Source organism: Rhamphochromis sp. 'chilingali', assembly GCF_963969265.1.
Source record: "Rhamphochromis sp. 'chilingali' genome assembly, chromosome: 16".
Classification (NCBI taxonomy): Eukaryota; Metazoa; Chordata; class Actinopteri; order Cichliformes; family Cichlidae; genus Rhamphochromis; species Rhamphochromis sp. 'chilingali'.
This window is the reverse complement of record NC_137943.1, coordinates 32,272,814-32,293,840: the sequence shown is the minus strand read 5'-3', so window position 1 is coordinate 32,293,840 and position 21,027 is coordinate 32,272,814. Positions and strand designations below refer to the sequence as shown.

Sequence of the window (21,027 nt, the reverse complement as noted above, 5' to 3'; positions counted from 1 at the left end):
AAGTCTAGGGCTCAGAAAAGAAGAGAAAAGTTCAAAGGCTCAGGGGAAAAAGGTACAGCATTGTTCCCTAAGCCAAATAACCAACTTGAGTTTGATGTTCCCTCAGATTTAGGTGCACTCCAAAGAAGCGACCCTACTCTAAAACCCTGGTTTGAGAAGGTAACAGAGGTAGAGGGGGCTAGTCAAGGTCAGGTAAGCTGTCTTGCAGACACTGTTTACTTGATTAAAGGAGGCATCTTGTACCAGAGAAAGGGGAAGTGCGAAGCTGTGGCACTCCCACAACAGTTCAGAGACAAAGTTATGGATTTGGGTCATTCAATTCCATGGGCAGGTCATATGGCTTTTCACAAAACACTGAATAGGATCAGCAGCCGTTTTGTTTGGCCAGGGATGTATGTCCAAGTTTCTGAGTTTTGCCGTTCCTGTGAAAAATGTCAGTTGACCTCAGGCAAAGGAGTAGCGCGAGCCCAGTTGCAACCACTGCCAATTATTGAAACACCATTTGAGAGGCTAGGCATGGATATTGTGGGCCCTTTAGAGAGGAGCTCCACAGGTCATCGCTACATATTAGTCATATGTGACTATGCAACACGGTTTCCTGAGGCCTTCCCACTCAGATCAATTAAAGCTCGTCACATTGCTAATTGTCTTCTGCAGCTTTTCTCTAGGGTAGGCATACCAAGAGAAATTCTGACGGACTGTGGAACGAACTTTCTATCCAAGTTGTTGCAGCAGGTTTATAAGCTGTTAGGGATAAAGGGACTTAAGACCACCCCGTATCACCCCCAAACGGACGGGCTAGTGGAGAGATACAACCAGACTCTCAAAAGTATGCTGCGAAAGTTTGTCTCTGACACAGGTGCTGACTGGGATCAATGGCTGCCATACCTTCTGTTCGCCTACCGGGAGGTCCCGCAGGTTTCCACTGGCTTCTCGCCTTTTGAACTTTTATACGGTCGCCAAGTGAGAGGCCCCCTGGATCTGCTTAAGGACTGCTGGGAGGAATCCAAAGCAGAGGGCGAAAACATCACAGCCTACGTCATCACCATGAGAGAGAGGTTGGAGAAAATGGCATCATTGATGCAAGACAACATGAAAGCTGCACAAAAACATCACAAGACTTGGTATGATCAGAAGGCCAGGGATAGGGTCTTCCTTCCAGGTCAGAAAGTACTGTTATTGCTTCCCACCAGCGATAACAAGTTGCTGACAAAATGGCATGGACCATACGAGATCGTCAGACAAGTGAGTAAAGTCACTTATGAGCTGAATATGCCAGAAAGAGTTAAAAAATATCAGACATTTCACGTGAACTTGTTGAAGGAATTCCACAGCCGACAAGAGCCAGTCTATCAGTTACTGGTGCGTTCAGTTAAGGATGAGGAGGTGACTGAGAAGTTCTTTCCAACTAACATTCAAGTTTGTGCTTCAGTTGACCTCTCTCATTTGTCTCCTACTGAGCAGGCTGATATAAAACCACTCGTGGACCCACAGCTCTTTCGAGAAACACCAGGCTTCACATCACTGGTTCAGCATAAGATACGGGTGAAGGAGGATGCACCCGTTCGACAAAAGAGTTACAGAATTCCTGAACGGTTGGTGCCAGTGCTACAGAAAGAAATAAAACTGATGTTGGACCTGGGAATCATTGAGGTGTCAAGTAGTGAGTGGTGCAGCCCGATTGTTTTGGTACCAAAGAAAGATGACACCCTGAGATTCTGTACTGATTTCAGATATTTGAATGCAGTATCCAAGTTTGATCCCTACCCAATGCCCAGGGTGGATGACCTGCTGGAGAGAGTTGGATCAGCAACGTACATTACAACACTTGATTTGTGTAAAGGATACTGGCAAGTGGCTTTGGCACCAGAAGCGAGAGAGCTGACAGCCTTCAAACTCCTTTTGGTATGTACCAATTTAAAGTCATGCCATTTGGGCTTCAAGGTGCACCAGCGACATTCCAGCGATTAATGGACCATGTACTGAGAGATGTGTCAGCATTCTCTGCAGCATATCTGGATGACGTGGTGGTGTACAGCCAGTCCTGGGAAGAGCATGTCATTCACCTACAGAAGGTGCTACACTCCATCAGAATGGCTGGACTGACTATCAATCCCAAGAAGTGCTCCATAGCCAAGAGAGAAGTGGAGTACTTGGGCTTTGTAGTTGGCTCTGGGAAGATAAAGCCGCAGGTTGGAAAGATTGAAGCAATTCAGTCCTTCCCAGTTCCGACAACAAAAAGGAAGGTGAGAGGTTTTCTGGGTCTAGTAGGCTGGTACCGGAAATTCATACCTTCTTTTGCAGAGCGATCCACTGTACTTAATAACCTCACAAAAGGCTCAGCCCCTAACAAAGTGCGTTGGACGGAAGACTGTGAGCGAGCATTCAGAGACCTCAAGGAAGCAGTTTGCACACATCCAGTTCTACACAGTCCAGACTTCAACAAGCCATTCATCTTGCAAACTGATGCTTCGGGAGTTGGCCTTGGTGCTGTCCTTCAGCAAGAGGTGGATGGTGAAAGAAGGCCTGTGGTGTTTCTGAGTCGGAAACTACTCGACAGGGAGACGAGGTACTCGACGGTGGAGAAAGAGTGCTTGGCCATGAAATGGGCTATTGAGGCCTTGAGGTATTATCTTCTGGGACGTCACTTCACTCTGGAGACTGATCATCGTGCCCTCCAGTGGTTGAACCGCATGAGGGATGCGAATGCCCGCATTGCAGGATGGTACCTGTCTCTGCAGCCTTATGACTTTACGGTCCAGTATAGGCCGGGGAAGTCAAATGTGGTTGCTGATTGTTTATCTAGGATGACAGAGGACTGAAGCACTTCGCGCTTAAGAGAGGGAGGAGGAAATGTAAGGAAGAGGACTCCCTTACTGCATTTATTTATATTATATGTATAGCACTTTAGAGCACACCTTTCACTTTATTAAAAGCACCTTATCAAGCACTTTATGAGCATTGCACTTTAAGCATGGATTTGCACACTAGCAGTTTAAATATTTATTGTCTATTTATTGGGAATTTTAAAATCAGTTGGTAGCCTTATTTCAGATCCTGCACAGCTGCTCCTCGTCAAGGAATGTGGTGGTTGTCTGTCAGGAGAGAAGAATGGTGATTGTGATTAAGGTTTACCAAGAAGGAAAACTAAGGCAAATGTGTGTGTGAAATCTAGGGATAAAAGTGGTGCAAATAAGTGTTTGTAAGTTAATGATTACTCACCTTTCTTACCTGTGTCCTCTTCAAGGTGTTTGGGCAAATGTTTCCCCGGGGGTCCAGACACCATTTAAAGGTTCCGGGAGAGACCATTGGTAAAGAGAGTGTGGTGAATCTTTTTGTGCTTGGGTTTCTGGGTTTTTATAATATTGGGTTTGGTGTAACAATAAAGTGTGAAATATTTATTAATATGTAAATGTGAAGATGTATTTATGTATTTATTTATTCTTATTGATATATTGTATACTGTGGTGGAAGGTTGGGATTTAAGAATTTACCTGAGAGTGGAATAATGGTTAAGTCTGTGACAGCTGAACATATTTAAGGCTGCCAGTTGTCATTAGAGGATGGATTTTTTTGTGCTGTGAAGAAGCTCGACAAGTTAATTGTTGTAAGGAGAGCCATAGAGCAAATAAATACTTTGTTCCACTACACTTGCCTTGGTCTGTCTCATTGTGTTTCCAGCCGCTAAGGGCTGCCCTGTTACACACACATATACAAATACTCGGCGCTCATCCAACCTGGATACAGACACAAATGGACACTGTACATGTACTGTACAGCACGGCCCCTCCTGAGAACCCTCAATGTCTACATGCATTTAAAACTGAGAGGTGGGCACCGGCGCCAGAGGTGAGGTTGAATACAAAGACTGTCCTCTGGACACCGTATAACATGCCCGATCCCAAGGCCCTATATGTATGTGTTATGAGAGTGTGAGTAATGTGGATGTCTAGGTTGTGGAATAAAATCAGTCTGCTGATAAAACAGTGAGCACAGTGAGAAGATCTTCACTGAGCTGATCCATCTCATCTCATAAAATTGAGGCACAGGTGACCAGGAGGGGACAGAGGGGGAACGACCTTTTATTGCTTTTTTCTACAACAATTTCTTAGTTCAGCTGCAGTATTTGATATCCTGTAATGACTAAAATGATAATTTAAACTAATTTACATAAAAAGATTGTCTTTTAAATGTTAAGTTTATTTAACAACTTTAAAGGCTGAGCAGTGCTATTTTTAAATGAAAAACTCACAGGCTCACATGTTCCAGGATTGAATTAGTGTCTGATAACCCTCCCTCTTCCTGCTCTCTAACTCAGCACCTCCTCTCTGTCCACATGTTCCCTTGTTCCCTCCCCTTCTGATCTGCAGTTTGAAGATGGGTGCAACCAACATGTGGTGACGTATAAGAGCTGACAGATCCCATTCGCTACAGAAACCTATGTTGTTTAGATCAGAGCAGTTTCAGTTCTGAGGAAGTGAAACTCACACAGTCACTGACACTGTTGGGTGAAATGGCGCAGAAAAGTGTTCAGCTGGACCGAGAAACCTTCTCTTGTTCGATCTGTTTGGATCTACTGAAGAATCCGGTGACTCTTCCCTGTGGACACAGCTACTGCATGAACTGTATTGAAAGCTTCTGGGATGAAGAGGAAAAGAAGAAAATCTACAGCTGCCCTCAGTGCAGACAGACTTTCACAGCGAGGCCTGTCCTGGTGAAAAACACCATGTTAGCGGTTTTAGTGGAGGAGCTGAAGAAGACTGGACTCCAAGCTGCTCCTGCTGATCACTGCTATGCTGGACCTGAAGATGTGGCCTGTGATGTCTGCACTGGAAGAAAAATGAAAGCCTTCAAGTCCTGTTTAGTCTGTCTGGCATCTTACTGTGAGAAACACCTTCAGACTCATAATATTGTTGCAGTTTCATTAAAGAAACACAAGCTAGTGGAGCCCTCCAAGAAGCTCCAGGAGAACATCTGCTCTCGTCATGATGAGGTGATGAAGATGTTCTGCCGTACTGATCAGCAGAGTATCTGTTATCTCTGCTCTGTGGATGAACATAAAGGCCACGACACAGTCTCAGCTGCAGCAGAAAGGACTGAGAGGCAGAGAGAGCTGGAGGTGAGTCGACAAAACATCCAGCAGAGAATCCAGGACAGAGAGAAAGATGTGAAGCTGCTTCAACAGGAGGTGGAGGCCATCAATCAGTCTGCTGATCAAACAGTGGAGCACAGTGAGAAGATCTTCACTGAGCTGATCCATCTCATCCAGAAAAGAAGCTCTGATGTGAAGCAGCAGATCAGATCCCAGCAGGAAACTGAAGTGAGTCGAGTCAAAGAGCTTCAGGAGAAGCTGGAGCAGGAGATCACTGAGCTGAAGAGGAAAGATGCTGAGCTGAAGCAGCTCTCACACACAGAGGATCACATCCAGTTTCTACACAACTACCCCTCACTGTCAGCGCTCAGTGAGTCTACAGACTCATCCAGCATCAATATCCGTCCTCTGAGCTACTTTGAGGATGTGACAGCAGCTGTGTCAGAGGTCAGAGATAAACTACAGGACATTCTGAGAGAGGAACGGACAAACATCTCACTGACAGTCACTGAAGTGGATGTTTCACTGTCACAACCAGAGCCAAAGACCAGAGCTGGATTCTTAAAATATTCATGTGAAATCACACTGGATCCAAACACAGCAAACAAACAGCTGTTATTATCAGAGGGGAACAGAAAAGCAACATTTATGAAGCAACAACAGTCTTATTCTGATCATCCAGACAGATTCACTGGATGGCGTCAGGTCCTGAGTAGAGAGAGTCTGACTGGACGTTGTTACTGGGAGGTGGAGTGGAGAGGGGGAGGAGTTTATGTAGCAGTCGCATACAAGAATATCAGCAGAAAAGGATATGAATGTGCCTTTGGATATAATGACAAATCTTGGTCATTATATTGTAACAACAACAGATATACATTTTGGTACAACAACATTAAAACTCCTGTCTCAGGTCCTCGTTCCTCCAGAGTAGGAGTGTACCTGGATCACAGAGCAGGTATTTTGTCCTTCTACAGCGTCTCTGAAACCATGACTCTCCTCCACAGAGTCCAGACCACATTCACTCAGCCGCTCTATGCTGGACTGTTGGTTTACTATGATTATGGAGACACTGCTGAGTTGATTAAAGTGAAATAGACTGAAGTCTTTCATATTGTTGTAAGTTTAAATCTGTATTTTAGTTCCCTTTTAGTTTCTCTCCATCATTATTGTGGTATTTATGTGCTGCACATAAATCAGATGTCAGTCAAACATTATGGGCAGTACCTCGACATCTTCAACATGTTGTCTTGATGTTTTTACGTTTTATAGGTGGAGCTCTTTCCTGTGTCTGTTCAGCCATGGAGACTATCAATGCTTATGGATATTTTTATTTGAAAAATTTCTCCACATGACAACATAAACTTCTCTATCTTCTAAATGTTTACTGAATATTTTTCTTAGGTATTTGTATGTTGTTGTTTCTCTTCACTGATCTTAACAGAGAAGTCTACAGACCTTCCTTTATCACACAGATTTTATTCTCATTTGTACATTTATAAAGAAAACAATTAATTACAGAGCAATAAGAAATTTTAAGAAAGTGCACTATATCATAATTTATAGTAAAGTGTATTAAAGCATCGTTAGTTAGTCACTTATTTAGTTTGGAGCTGTATCATCTGACACTGTAGAAACATTTCCTCCAGCTTCAGCACAGAATGTTAAAAACAGAACTATTAATGAGAACAAACAGTAGGAACACAGTATCAGCAAACATCATGGCTTAAAATGGAGAGTAAAAAATCTAAAAAGAAATAAACAAATTAGTAAAAAGGATTTCCTGTTGACATGTTATTGGTCCCATCTTGTCTGCAGCACCTCCAGGATGCTTCTTATATGTTTCTGGTTATTTTTGCACCAATTTTAGTTTTTGTCAGTAGGAAGTTCAAGTTCAACTCAGTGTGTTTGTTTGTTTTTTTCAAACTGATGCCTGACCTTGAACACCAAACATCTGTCAATAAAGCAATGATATAAAATGCTTATATTAGTACTGAAAAACTGCATATCCACTTTACAAATATAAATAATGATATAAATCCACAGCTGAACTGGAGGAGCAGCTGATCTAGTTCACTCATGTGTTTCTGGACTAAGAGTTGGAGCAAATACCTTATGATTCAGTGATGTTTGTTTTTGTTAAATATTTTGTAGATCCAAGAGTGAGTTTGACTCATGATGATGATGTTCCGAATGAAACAAAGTTGGTCACAAATTCTTCAAAGCTGTTTATTAAGAATATATTCACTTGGACTCATGAGACAGGCTTGTGATCCAAGGGAGCCATCAACTGGACAATTACTGACATGACAACAAAAAAGCTAAGTACAGAGGGGGGGACAGAGGTGAAAATACTTGCTTTAAAGGATTGTAATGTTTCCTTTTAAAATAAGTCTCTAAGGTCAGACAAAGGGACAGAAACTCATAGCTTTCTACCAGCCCAATGACAAAACTATAAGTTGTTTTTTAACATCTACTTTTTCATCTATTTGGCAGTCACAGTGAAAAGTATAAACATTGGCACGCTTTGTCTTGTGATTCTGCTGTTCGTAAAAAATGACCATGCGCAAAGTAGCAGACTTTAAGGCTTTGACTTGATGCCAATGGCCTGAGGAGGACAGTATTACCCTTGGACATGTGTAGTCTGCCGTCTACTCAATAGAAGAAGAAGAAGCGCGGAAATGGCACAACTGTCTTCAGTTTCTGGGAGAGTTTAACAATGAGAGACTGATGATGCAGAAGAAATCTCCGTGGTTAAAAACATTAAAAACAGTCGTCCAGGATGATGAGATCCGCCACTGGCTCAGACTGCTGTATATCAGCCGGAGACCCGAGATGAAGTCACGCAGCAGGTATGTAAAACTGTGATGTTCTCAATGAACTAACACAGGAACGATCTGAGCTCAGTCTGTAAGCTAACAGGCTAAAATCAGAGAGCAGCTAATCAAACAAGTGCGTCCGTTTTTTTTAAAGGTAAACTTTTAACAATAGACTTTCATGAGACACATCAAAACCAAACAGGGAGGGAAAGCTTCGGTTTTCTGCACTGTGCCACAGTTCGCTGTCTGCTTCGGTTCACGACGCCTCACTCCGGGGCTACAGACAGTTCTCTGCCGCCTGTGGTGCTCCTCACCTCCGTCTGCACCCACAGACTTCCCGAGGTGGAGGCAGGCCGGCAGGGACTTTGAGAGATGGGCTTTACTTTTAAAAATACCCCTTAATCAGGGTCTAACTCACTAAAAGATGGCCACATGTCTCTCTCCAACTTAATCTCTTTCTTTTAAGTAATTGTTTTTCATTGAAATGAAATTAATTGTTCAATAAAATGATTACATTTATAATTGAATTAAAGTTAAATGAATCAAGGTGATTTTGACTTTGCTAGTTAACAGGAAGAGAAACAAACTTACACAGGATAAAATGAAATTTGGACCCAGCAGAAAAAGTCAGATCACAGACAAACAGAAACATTCCTCTTTGGCTAAAATAAAATGCAGATTATTGCTCATCTGCAGTTTTAATCATGGTGAATAATTTATGATTCAGCCAAGTAAGATTCTTCTGTGTGGAGGTTTTTCCCCTGTCAAAAGGCATTGACCATTACCTTCATCTAAACATGGAATTTAAGTCATGTAGTTGCCGTTGTTTGTTTTTAAAGAGGTCATAATATTTTTGTGATGGTAGAAATTTATCTTCAAAGTAATAGTTATAAAGTGAATTAATAAGACTTTCCAACAAAGAGAGGGAGTCACATGGTGCTTCTGAAACATTTGTACAAACCTCTCTCACATATGTGAGCAACATGCTCACAGTGTACAGCCCTGCTGACTGAGGCTGCACCTTTACCTGTCTAATCTTTTTCTTTTTACTTTGTTCCTCAAGTCCCACATCAACATGAAGTGTAAGGAGGAGGAAGATCTGGCTGGCCAGCAGGTCTGGAAGCAGGAGAGGAACTTCAATCTGGACCAGGAGGACACAGATCCCCCACAGATCAAAGAGGAACAGGAGGAACTCTGCATCAGTCAAGAGGGAGAACAGCTTGTAGTGAAACACGAGGATGAAGGCATCGTCGTCTGGAGCGGGGAAGAGCGGCTCAGACAGCTGCATAACATCTGGAAACCTGAGAAAGATTTACAGACCAGCGGTAAAACTGTAATCGCTTTTCTGAAGTGTTAACATTAATATTAAACCTACAGTTTGTATCAGTCAGATCTATTTAATGTGTATTCGTGAAAACATGACAGGGAGTTTTAAATGGACTGGTTCTTATATAGCGCTTTTCTACTCAATCTTGAGCACTCAAAGCGCTTTACAAAACTTGTGCATTCACCCACTCACTCCCATTCGCACAAGCACATTTTTCTTAGTGCTTTCTACCAACATTCAGACACACATTCCACAGATCAAAGAGCAACTTGAGGCAACTTGGAGTTAGTATCTTGCCCAAGGATATTTGAAATGCAGACTAGGTGAAGCCGGGAATCGAACCGATCAGTAGATGATCTGCTCTACCGCCTGAGCTACAGCCACCCCCAATAGTGAAGATTATTTTGAAAAATATCAAGATGTAGATCAGTTTCGAGATCAACTCCAAAATAGATCATCAGTCAGTCAGTAATAAGTGAGTTCTTTTTTGTTTGAAAGGTTTTTTTTACTCTTAATGTTGCTGAAAAATGTCAGAACTCAAGTTCTCATTTGCATCAGAGTGCACAAATAACTTCATTTTTACACACTTTTAATTTCACCTGCAAATGTGAGCAACATGCCCTCATTACAGACTTTAACTAAAACTTTATCTTCTCAGAAGTGTTTTTCTATAATTACATTTTTTTTATTGTTCGTTTAGAAGCAATAGTGGAGAGACCGGCTGACTGCTGCAGAAGAAATCTGCTCTGAGGTTAACAGAACGTCTGATCGTCCAGTATGAGATCAACCTTCAGCAGAGACTGCTGGATATCAGCCGGAAACCCGAGATAAAGTTACGCATAACAGGTAAAACTGCGATGGTCTCAGTGGACTAACACAAGAATACAACTCATGTAGGACCTGATCAGAGCTCAGCTTGTAGGCTAACATACTGAAATCAGGGAGCGGCTAATCACACAAGTGCGTCTCTTTTTTACGGTAAACTTTTAGCATTAAACAAACCTTGAGACCGAGAGAAAGTGCCTTTATAGAAGATTTATTTAGAAGATTAAGATAAAAGAGGCAGGGAGGGAAAGCTTCTGTTTTCTGCACTGTGCCACAGTTCGCTGTCTGCTTCGGTTCACGACGCCTCACTCCGGGGCTACAGACAGTTCTCTGCCGCCTGTGGTGCTCCTCACCTCCGTCTGCACCCACAGACTTCCCGAGGTGGAGGCAGGCCGGCAGGGACTTTGAGAGATGGGCTTTACTTTCAAAAATACCCCTTAATCAGGGTCTAACCCTACAAGACCATCGTGCCTCCCCCACCATCCTCACCTCATGTTAAAATGTATATTTTTCAACTGAATTATATTTGGGTTCAAGAAAATGATGAAGTTTTTAAAATAACTTTGTAATGTTCTAATAAACAGTCTTAACTCGAACTAAATCAGCTCAAATCTCACAGATGTCAGTGTTATTCACAAAGCATGGAAACATAGTTGTTAGTTTTGAATGCAGCCACAGCAGGCAAACTATGGCTGCATGCTCCAAAGAACAGGAGCACAGTAACTGAACACACTCTTAGCACACTTACATCTGATTTTGGGAACAGTTAACAGATCTGAACCTGATGACCTGAGAGGTTTAACTGGGTCAAAGGTCGAGAGCCAATTGAGAACTGTCCAGTTAAACCAACTAAATGATGAAACCTTTGATTTAAAATGTCATGATCAACAGTATCAAAGGCAGCAATGAGATCAAATAGAACTAAGACTGAAACTCTGAGTCCCTAATAATCTTCAGATCACTGATGACTTTAGTTGGGTTGATTCTGTGCAATGACTGGCTGTGAAACCTGACTGGTACTTATCTGCTATGGCACTGTGAGATTTTCAGTTTAATCTACAACAATGACAAACATTTACTTGCAGCGTGAAGCTGGCAGCAGCTACCTGAATGATTTGTACTCTGAACTTTCCTAATAAGAGTATCAGAGCTCGAGAGTAACTTACACTTTCATTTTTCACATTTGTACAGTTTAAATTTCACTCCCATATGAGGGCATGCTCAGAGTGGACTATATTTGCTCAGATGTGTTTTCCTGTCATCACATTATTAACCTTTTTCCTCAGTGACCCTTTGTTCCTCAAGATCTCCCCCTAACATGAAGTGTGAGGAAGAGGAGGGCCTGTATGACCAGCAGGTCTCCAACCAGGAGAGGAACTCCAGTCTGGACCAGGAGGGCCCAGATCCTCCACAGATCAAAGAGGAAGAGGAGGAACTCTGCATCAGCGATGACGTAGAAAAGATTGTACTCAAACAGGAGGATGAAGGCCTCATCTGGACTGAAGAAGAGCAGCTCAGACAGCTGGATAACATCTGGAAACCTGAAATGAACTTACACAGCAGGGGTATGTAAAACCATAATGGTCTTACCTAAAAATTAATATGACTTTAATTCATTCAATAAAGATATTTTGGAAACACATCAGAGTTCTTCAAGGCCAGTGTTTAAATAAACTCAGCTGATTGTTAGTCGAGGTTTTCTGAGAGCTTCGCTGCTTTTTATCCCCATATTTTAATCCTACTTTTAAATTTCCCCTTCTGTCTGATGTTTGTCTTATCATTTACATAAACATCTTTCCAACAGTAATTGGTGGACAAACTGTGATTGGTGCATAGAAATTTACTAACGTGTTAGAAGTGAGTGCATGAAATCTTATTTTAACAGTTTCCAGGTCTGGGTAAATGATATGATGATATTTCTGATGATATTTTGATTAAACTCTGTTGTAGAGTTGGAAATGGACAGCTGTAGACACCACTGCCGAGTAGTCATTCTTGTTATACTTCTATATTTATCTAAGACAAGTAATTTTGTCCATTTGTCACCTCAGCTTTCCCACAACAGCATGAATGTGAGGAGGAACTGGTTTTTGGGGACCAGGAGAGAAACTTCAGCCTCGACCAGGAGGATCCGGAGCTTCCACAGATAAAAGAGGAACAGGAGGAACCTTGCACCAGTCAGGACGTAGATCAGCTTGTAGTGAAGCAGGAGACTGAAGGCATTATTATCTTCATGGTGGCTCCTACTTATGAGGAAAGTGAGCCAGAGCTGGACAGTGAACGTCTCCTTTCTTCCAGCTCTCCTGAACCAGAGAGCAGAGATCAGCAAGACAACTTTCCTGTGTCAGAGAGTCAGCGTAAAACTGACACAAGTAAAAAGTTTGTGAAATGTGAGATTTGTGGAAAAACCTTTGAGTACAGATCCAAACTAACGAGACATATGAGGGTTCACACAGGTGAGAAGCCACATTCTTGCAGCACCTGCGGAAAAAGATTCAGCCTGATGATAAACTTGAAAACTCACATGAGAATCCACACAGGTGAGAAGCCGTATTCTTGTGGCATCTGCGGAAAAGAATTTAGAGACCAATCAACGTTCAAAAAGCACATGACAGTTCACACAGGTGAGAAGCCTTATTCTTGTAGCACCTGCGGGAAAAGCTTCAGTCAGAAACCAACACTGGAGAGACACCAGAGAAGTTACACAGGCGAGAAGCTGCACTCCTGCGGCACCTGTGGGAGGGGATTCAGTCAGATGATAAACTTGAAAACTCACATGAGAATTCACACAGGTGAGAAGCCTCATTCATGTAGCACCTGTGGGAAAAGCTTCATTCAGAGGATACAGTTACAAAGACACATGAGGATTCACACTAGTTAAAAGTGGGAGAACTGTCAGATGAAGCAGTCCACTGAGAAGCCAGATCAGAGCAGATCAGATGACCTCCTTCCTTAAAAAACTCTGTATTGTTTATTGTATGTAGGGGTGGGAGATATAGCCTCAAAATAATATTTCAAGAAACTTACATTTAAAAAAAATAATGTACATTTTATCAGCTCGGCAGGCAGCAGCATTTATATGTGTAAGTAAATGATGGATTTTCCATCTTTCTCTTCCAGTGAGCTGCTGTCACTGATGACAGCTTAGCTAATTCAAAGTGTGAAAATGTGGCCACCTCAAGGTGCTTGATATTGTAAGGTAAAGACCCAACAATAATACAATGAAAACAGAGAAAACCCAAACAGTCATATGACCCCCTATTAGCAAGCGTTTTGGCGACAGTGGGAAGGAAAAACTCCTTTTTAACAGGAAGAAACCTCCAGCAGAACCAGGCTCAGGGAGGGACCCCCATCTGCAACAAGGAAAGTTTTAAGTCTAATCTTAAAAGCTGAAGGCTCTGCCTCCCATTCTACCTTTAAATACTCTATGAACAACATTATAGTGCAATGTTAGTGACACGGCATACATGAAATATGAGCACATAAGTATCCTCAGTGGTGTTTTTCTTGGAAGTTTTAAGAAAAGTGTATTACAAGTGCTTACACTCTAGCTTAATATCCAAAATAACCTTGTAATGCGGAGCCTGCACAATTCTGTCATATAAGCAGAGGTGGAAAGTAACGAATTACATTTACTTGCGTTACTGTAATTGAGTAGTTTTTTTGTGTATTTGTACTTTTTAAAGTCATTTTTCAAGTCTGTAATTTTACTTTTACTTAAGTATATTTTTTAAAAAGTATTGTAGTTCGCTACGTTTTCAATCACACCCGTTACTGAGTAAATTAAAAAAACCATTGCACTTCGGAAATACTGCAGGGAATGATGGGTAGTAGAACAAATTGGCGCTAAGGTCACGTTAAAGATGGAGTCTGACATCGGTGTTATGGATCCAGTGAAAAAAGAAGCCCCGTCGAATTCTGCTGACCCTGAACTCGAAGAAACGGATGTGAACCCCTGGCCGTATTTAAGGGACCATTTCGGCTTCAAGTGCAAGAAAGGCAACAGCTTTATTATGCAGTGTAAGCTGTGTTTGCCCAGAGAGACCGAGTTAGCAGCTTTTAAAAATTCCACATCAAACCTGCGCAAGCATGTGGAGGTAAGTTAAATACAACTCGTACCGTTATGGTAGCAAAAAGGCTGTGTTCAAATTAATCACATTAAGTTAAGACATCTGTGAAGAACACAGATAACGTTGGTTGGTACTAGCAACTTGCTGTAATCGGGCACGTTGTTGTCCACGCAACTTACATTTTTTTTACTGGGTTGGTAAATTGCCAAAAGAAAATGTGTTTACCTACGTTTTTCCTGTTTGTTAATAATAAGAATTTATTTAAAAAAATAGTTAAATTAAAGACAGAAGCGGCTACTTTCTTACTTAACCCACATATGTTCACACTGCAGGCAAAAGAATAACAGAGCGCTCACTTACCTTAGATTAGTCAAAGACAGCTGACTTCTGTTACTTGTTAATTAGCACTTGCAACCTCCCGTTAACTAGCCTGTTACTGTCCAATAAAAAAAACCCCACGAGGTATATTGGTATAATTTACCAGCGGTAGCTATGTAATGCATTGATGTCTTATTAGGGACATCAAAAAACTTTCTCTCAAACTTAACACTGGCCTGCCTGCCTCAGCTGCCTTCGAGCGTCTCTTTAGCTGTGCTGGACTACTGTTCACTGCAAAGTGAGCAAGGATGAACTCTACTAACTCTGAAAATCAACTGCTCCTCAAAATTAACAGGAAGTTCAGAGAGTAACACTCTAGGATGGATACAAAGGAACTTTAATCTAGAGGTACAGTAGGGCAGGGCCAAGTTTAAAAAATTAAAAAACATTTTTAAAGCAGCTGCCGTTCAGTTCAGTACTTGTTCTCTTATTTGACAGTTTAGAACACATTCTCATGTGAAAGAATGATATGGTTTTGTATTGAAAACACTGTGATACCTGACGGTTTGGTTTGGTTGATTGGTTTGGTGACCATTATCCATTTTCATGTATAGACTTGCAGTTTAACTGCCACTGCACTTTAATTTGTAAAGTTTTTCTTTTCACTAAAAAAGAACTACTTTGAGATTTATATCCCACTGTCCTTTTTTGCACTACTCAGAAGCGGCTGTCCTCCTGCTGACAGAAAAGTAACTATGTAACTTTTACTCTGAGTACATTTTAAATGAGCTACTTTTTACTTTTACTTGAGTACATTTTTAGACAGGTAATTTTACTTGTACTTGAGTAAAATTTCAGCAAAGTAATAGTACTTTTACTTGAGTAAAATATTTTAGTACTCTTTCCACCTCTGCATATAAGGAAAAGAAATTCTACCTGGTTTGTTTCATCTTGGGTCGAGCTTTTTAACCTCCTGCTTTTCCACCGTGTAGCACATCAGTAATTTCCATCCACTGACTGCTCTTGCTGTTATATGAAATGTAACTCGCGAGTGCTCCAGTGATGCATGGTTGAATCATTTGTTTACCTTTGGGTCGCACATCACTGCTGCTAGTATCTCCTGCTCACGTGCCTTCACAGCCCGGTTGTACTCAAGTGTGTTTTTGCTTAAAGTGTTGTAACAGGTTTGCTTTTTTCACTTTCAGTGGGAAAAGTTTTCTTGCATATTTTGCGAACATTCAGCTACCAAACTGTGACTGGAGCCCGACATATGGCTCTGGCTGTGAGACATGACTGGGGTTGACTCATTGGGGTGAATGCAAACACATGATGTTCCTCTAAACACACTTTTTTGTAAACATTTATACCAGTATTATTGCAGATCATATGATATGTCACAGCCCTAATTCTGTTTGTTGCATATTCCATTAAAACCTGTAATGAAGATGAAACACGTATTTACATTCATTTGATGTGATATTTGTATCGTGTTGAGCTGTGGAGGTGACAAAAAAGTTGCTGAGATGTTTTATTTTTTTGTTTAGTGGAGAGGTTTTACTCCACAGAGTCAAAGCTGGAAAGAAACACACATGAGACCAAACATTTTGTGATTTAATCTTGATTTTCATGAAGACTGAATTTCAGCATGTGCTCATCCTGTTGATTCGTATGTTGGTGTTGGTTATGTGTCTTAAAAGTGAAATAAAGATTTCTTTAAAACTTCTTGTGGCTATTTTTTTAAGGCACAATCTTTACAACATGAAACAACGTCTGTGAAGCACATTTTGTACAGTGGGCAGGGAGACTTGCCCATCACTGTGGTGGTGGGGTGGATGAGATTTGCCTGCGGTCACTTAAGGCTCTGTATGTTGTGGGTCTGTCCTGGTTGTCCTGCTCAAACATTGTATGGAAGTTGAGGTCAGTGCCTTCAGACCGGCCAACTATGGTGGTAATCATGGTCCCCTGTTTTATGAAGGGAGTGTAGAGGGTATGTTTGCACTTCAGGCCTCCCTAGGAAGGTCTATATCTGTAGTCACTTTCACTGTTTTCTTATTGCTGTTTCAAATTGTTGTTTCTGTTTGTAGCCTTTTTATTGAAGGATTTTGGTTTATATTATTAATATGTGCATTTGTTGTTATTAATAATATTTGCTTCACTCTCCATTTGATGTGTTTTTGGTATGTTTTACTTTTAATTGTTCTATGATTATGTTTATGTGTGGTTTATAATTATATTTAAGTTCTGGGTTTTTTTATGAATAAAAGTGACTTAACTTGTCAGAGATATGAGACTTTGGGCATTTCCCCTTCTGTCTTATTCTCAGTGTCTTGTCTCCATGTTTATTTACCTCTGTGTTGCTATCTTTGTGTCTCTGTCTCTTTCTCTTCCCCTGTTCAGTGGGATTTAAGACTTCCAACAAATAATTTCAAAGGGTCAATTAAATTTTAATAAAACCATTTTACTCAACACTGCACTCGAATTTTAGCATTTTTTTTTACTCAGTCATAAAAAGATTCATCTTAAAAGATGTTTTAGATACATTTTTATTACTTTTTTCTTTCTTTCTTTCTTTTCTTGTTGTTGTCCCGTTTCGTTTTTTAGCCATCAGAATTATTGTCTGAAGGCCAAAAAAGATGCCCAACTAACTTAATTTACCAAATGGACCATCACGGCCTTGCCATATTGGTCCATTTGATCAACCTTTGTTATTATTTATTTATTTTAATTTATTTTCAGTTGTTACAGATAGGACAGACATGACTGGGGGATAGGAAGGAAGGAAGGAAGGAAGGAAGAAAAGGGGAAGAGGGACAGTGAGAAAGGGCACTTAAAAAATATCTCCCAGGTCACCTGTTGAGAGAAGAAAATAAGAGACAACAAGCAAAAAAGAGAGCAACATAATGACACAACACCATTGCAATAATCTAGCTAAGTGTAAATAACAGTAAATATTAAATACTGAATGTGATTGTGCAGCACGCAAGATTGACATCGCATAATGTGGTTTGAGGTAGCAGCCAAGAAAGGTGTAGCTTGTGTGTGTGAACACCTGTGTGGATGAGTGCTCGTCTATTCAAAAGGCTTCTCCATGTAACGATCTGCTGGTGTGGGGAGCCACAGCCCCGTCCCCCAGGGCATGAAGCAGGCATGGAGGAGATCCAGGCCCCAGACATCCAGAGGCCCCCAGAGTGCGAGCGCCCAAAGAGGACCACCGGAGGGGCAACCGTGCCACCTTCCTGGGAAGAGCTGAGGAGAACCCCAGATGAGGGGTCACCCAACAGCCACAGAGCAGAAGCCAGAGGGGGCAGCAGTGACGTACACGCGGGCTCTGCCGGCAGTCAGCTGTGCCAGAGTGAATCGAGCCCCCGCAAGGGGCCCGACCGAGCCACAGGCACCAGGCCCCACCAAGCAGCCGTACCGGGGAGTGAGCTGGTACAGACCTGAGCGTCCAGCCCTGGACACCAAGAACGCACCGATGTCTGAGGGCATCAGCCACCAGCAGGGAGTGTGGTGAGGGGAAATAAGCCTCCATACCTTGGAGGGCCTGAGATGTTCCAAGGGGGTGGAGTGTAAGACCCGAGCTGACATATAGACACAGACGAATAGGCGCACACAGACCTAAACATGCATTCCCACCCTCATGCACACATATACAAATACTCGGCGCTCATCCAACCTGGATACAGACACAAATGGACACTGTACATGTACTGTACAGCACGGCCCCTCCTGAGAACCCTCAATGTCTACATGCATTTAAAACTGAGAGGTGGGCACCGGCGCCAGAGGTGAGGTTGAATACAAAGACTGTCCTCTGGACACCGTATAACATGCCCGATCCCAAGGCCCTATATGTATGTGTTATGAGAGTGTGAGTAATGTGGATGTCTAGGTTGTGGAATAAAATCAGTCTGCTGATAAAACAGTGAGCACAGTGAGAAGATCTTCACTGAGCTGATCCATCTCATCTCATAAAATTGAGGCACAGGTGACCAGGAGGGGACAGAGGGGGAACGACCTTTTATTGCTTTTTTCTACAACAATTTCTTAGTTCAGCTGCAGTATTTGATATCCTGTAATGACTAAAATGATCATTTAAACTAATTTACATAAAAAGATTGTCTTTTAAATGTTAAGTTTATTTAACAACTTTAAAGGCTGAGCAGTGCTATTTTTAAATGAAAAACTCACAGGCTCACATGTTCCAGGATTGAATTAGTGTCTGATAACCCTCCCTCTTCCTGCTCTCTAACTCAGCACCTCCTCTCTGTCCACATGTTCCCTTGTTCCCTCCCCTTCTGATCTGCAGTTTGAAGATGGGTGCAACCAACATGTGGTGACGTATAAGAGCTGACAGATCCCATTCGCTACAGAAACCTATGTTGTTTAGATCAGAGCAGTTTCAGTTCTGAGGAAGTGAAACTCACACAGTCACTGACACTGTTGGGTGAAATGGCGCAGAAAAGTGTTCAGCTGGACCGAGAAACCTTCTCTTGTTCGATCTGTTTGGATCTACTGAAGAATCCGGTGGCTCTTCCCTGTGGACACAGCTACTGCATGAAGTGTATTGAAAGCTTCTGGGATGAAGAGGAAAAGAAGAAAATCTACAGCTGCCCTCAGTGCCGGAGGACTTTCACAGCGAGGCCTGTCCTGGTGAAAAACACCATGTTAGCTGTTTTAGTGGAGGAGCTGAAGAAGACTGGACTCCAAGCTGCTCCTGCTGATCACTGCTATGCTGGACCTGAAGATGTGGCCTGTGATGTCTGCACTGGAAGAAAAATGAAAGCCTTCAAGTCCTGTCTGGTGTGTTTGGTCTCTTACTGTGAGAAACATGTTAAGCTTCATTATGAATGTCCTGCATTTGACAAACACAAGCTGGTGGAGCCCTCCAAGAAGCTCCAGGAGAACATCTGCTCTCGTCATGATGAGGTGATGAAGATGTTCTGCCGTACTGATCAGCAGAGTATCTGTTATCTCTGCTCTGTGGATGAACATAAAGGCCACGACACAGTCTCAGCTGCAGCAGAAAGGACTGAGAGGCAGAGAGAGCTGGAGGTGAGTCGACAAAACATCCAGCAGAGAATCCAGGACAGAGAGAAAGATGTGAAGCTGCTTCAACAGGAGGTGGAGGCCATCAATCAGTCTGCTGATCAAACAGTGGAGCACAGTGAGAAGATCTTCACTGAGCTGATCCATCTCATCCAGAAAAGAAGCTCTGATGTGAAGCAGCAGATCAGATCCCAGCAGGAAACTGAAGTGAGTCGAGTCAAAGAGCTTCAGGAGAAGCTGGAGCAGGAGATCACTGAGCTGAAGAGGAAAGATGCTGAGCTGAAGCAGCTCTCACACACAGAGGATCACATCCAGTTTCTACACAACTACCCCTCACTGTCAGCACTCAGTGAGTCTACAGACTCATCCAGCATCAATATCCGTCCTCTGAGCTACTTTGAGGATGTGACAGCAGCTGTGTCAGAGGTCAGAGATAAACTACAGGACATTCTGAGAGAGCAATGGACAAACATCTCACTGACAGTCACTGAAGTGGATGTTTTACTGTCACAACCAGAGCCAAAGACCAGAGCTGGATTCTTAAAATATTCATGTGAAATCACACTGGATCCAAACACAGCGTACAAAAAGCTGTTATTATCAGAGGGGAACAGAAAAGCAACATTTATGAAACAACAACAGTCTTATTCTGATCATCCAGACAGATTCAATGAATGGTCTCAGGTCCTGAGTAGAGAGAGTCTGACTGGACGTTGTTACTGGGAGGTGGAGTGGAGAGGGAGAGTTTATGTAGCAGTCGCATACAAGAATATCAGCAGAGAAGGAGGTGAATGTGTTTTTGGACGTAATGACAAATCTTGGTCATTATATTGTGACAACAACAGTTTTACATTTCGGTACAACAACATCCAAACTCGTGTCTCAGGTCCTCGTTCCTCCAGAGTAGGAGTGTACCTGGATCACAGAGCAGGTATTTTGTCCTTCTACAGCGTCTCTGAAACCATGACTCTCCTCCACAGAGTCCAGACCACATTCACTCAGCCGCTCTATGCTGGACTGAGTCTTTACTGTTATGGAGACACTGCTGAGTTGATTAAAGTGAAATAGACTGAAGTCTTTCATATTGTTGTAAGTTTAAATCTGTATTTTAGTTCCCTTTTAGTTTCTCTCCATCATTATTGTGGTATTTATGTGCTGCACATAAATCAGATGTCAGTCAAACATTATGGGCAGTACCTCGACATCTTCAACATGTTGTCTTGATGTTTTTACGTTTTATAGGTGGAGCTCTTTCCTGTGTCTGTTCAGCCATGGAGACTATCAATGCTTATGGATATTTTTATTTGAAAAATTTCTCCACATGACAACATAAACTTCTCTATCTTCTAAATGTTTACTGAATATTTTTCTTAGGTATTTGTATGTTGTTGTTTCTCTTCACTGATCTTAACAGAGAAGTCTACAGACCTTCCTTTATCACACAGATTTTATTCTCATTTGTACATTTATAAAGAAAACAATTAATTACAGAGCAATAAGAAATTTTAAGAAAGTGCACTATATCATAAT

At 41.9% G+C, this 21,027-nt stretch overlaps 2 protein-coding genes across 6 annotated transcripts; both read left to right on the top strand.

Annotated features, from left to right (window-relative positions):
• Positions 1 to 3,712: 3,712 nt before the first annotated feature.
• Positions 3,713 to 20,565, top strand: LOC308383601 (uncharacterized protein; the record flags this gene model as incomplete). The annotated part of the gene is made up of 3 exons (XM_080861646.1): positions 3,713 to 6,178; positions 8,972 to 9,233; positions 18,797 to 20,565. Exons 1-3 carry the CDS (start codon positions 4,514 to 4,516, stop codon positions 20,563 to 20,565), a joined length of 3,696 nt encoding a protein of 1,231 aa, XP_080717772.1. The 5' UTR covers positions 3,713 to 4,513.
• LOC308383545 (uncharacterized protein) lies at positions 7,418 to 18,777 on the top strand. Of its 5 annotated transcripts, none has more exons than XM_080861592.1 (6): positions 7,434 to 7,941; positions 8,972 to 9,233; positions 9,936 to 10,081; positions 11,347 to 11,625; positions 12,112 to 12,852; positions 17,569 to 17,603. In XM_080861592.1, the coding sequence occupies exons 4-6, from the start codon at positions 11,379 to 11,381 to the stop codon at positions 17,586 to 17,588; spliced, it is 1,008 nt and encodes a 335-aa protein (XP_080717718.1). In that variant the 5' UTR covers positions 7,434 to 7,941; positions 8,972 to 9,233; positions 9,936 to 10,081; positions 11,347 to 11,378; the 3' UTR covers positions 17,589 to 17,603. The 5 variants fall into 5 exon arrangements, with proteins under 5 accessions (XP_080717717.1, XP_080717716.1, XP_080717718.1 ...); XM_080861593.1 differs by lacking the exon at positions 17,569 to 17,603 and adding an exon at positions 18,758 to 18,777 and having other exon boundaries at positions 7,435 to 7,941; XM_080861590.1 differs by lacking the exon at positions 17,569 to 17,603 and having other exon boundaries at positions 7,432 to 7,941; positions 8,972 to 9,241; positions 12,112 to 16,170.
• Positions 20,566 to 21,027: the final 462 nt, after the last annotated feature.

Excerpts from the sequence above, each read along its gene's own strand:
- LOC308383545 (XM_080861591.1), top strand. The coding sequence starts at position 11,379 with ATGAAGTGTGAGGAAGAGGAGGGCCTGTATGACCAGCAGGTCTCCAAC. Across the intron at positions 11,626-12,111 it reads AATGAACTTACACAGCAGGG|CTTTCCCACAACAGCATGAA; the intron begins GTATGTAAAACC and ends TTGTCACCTCAG.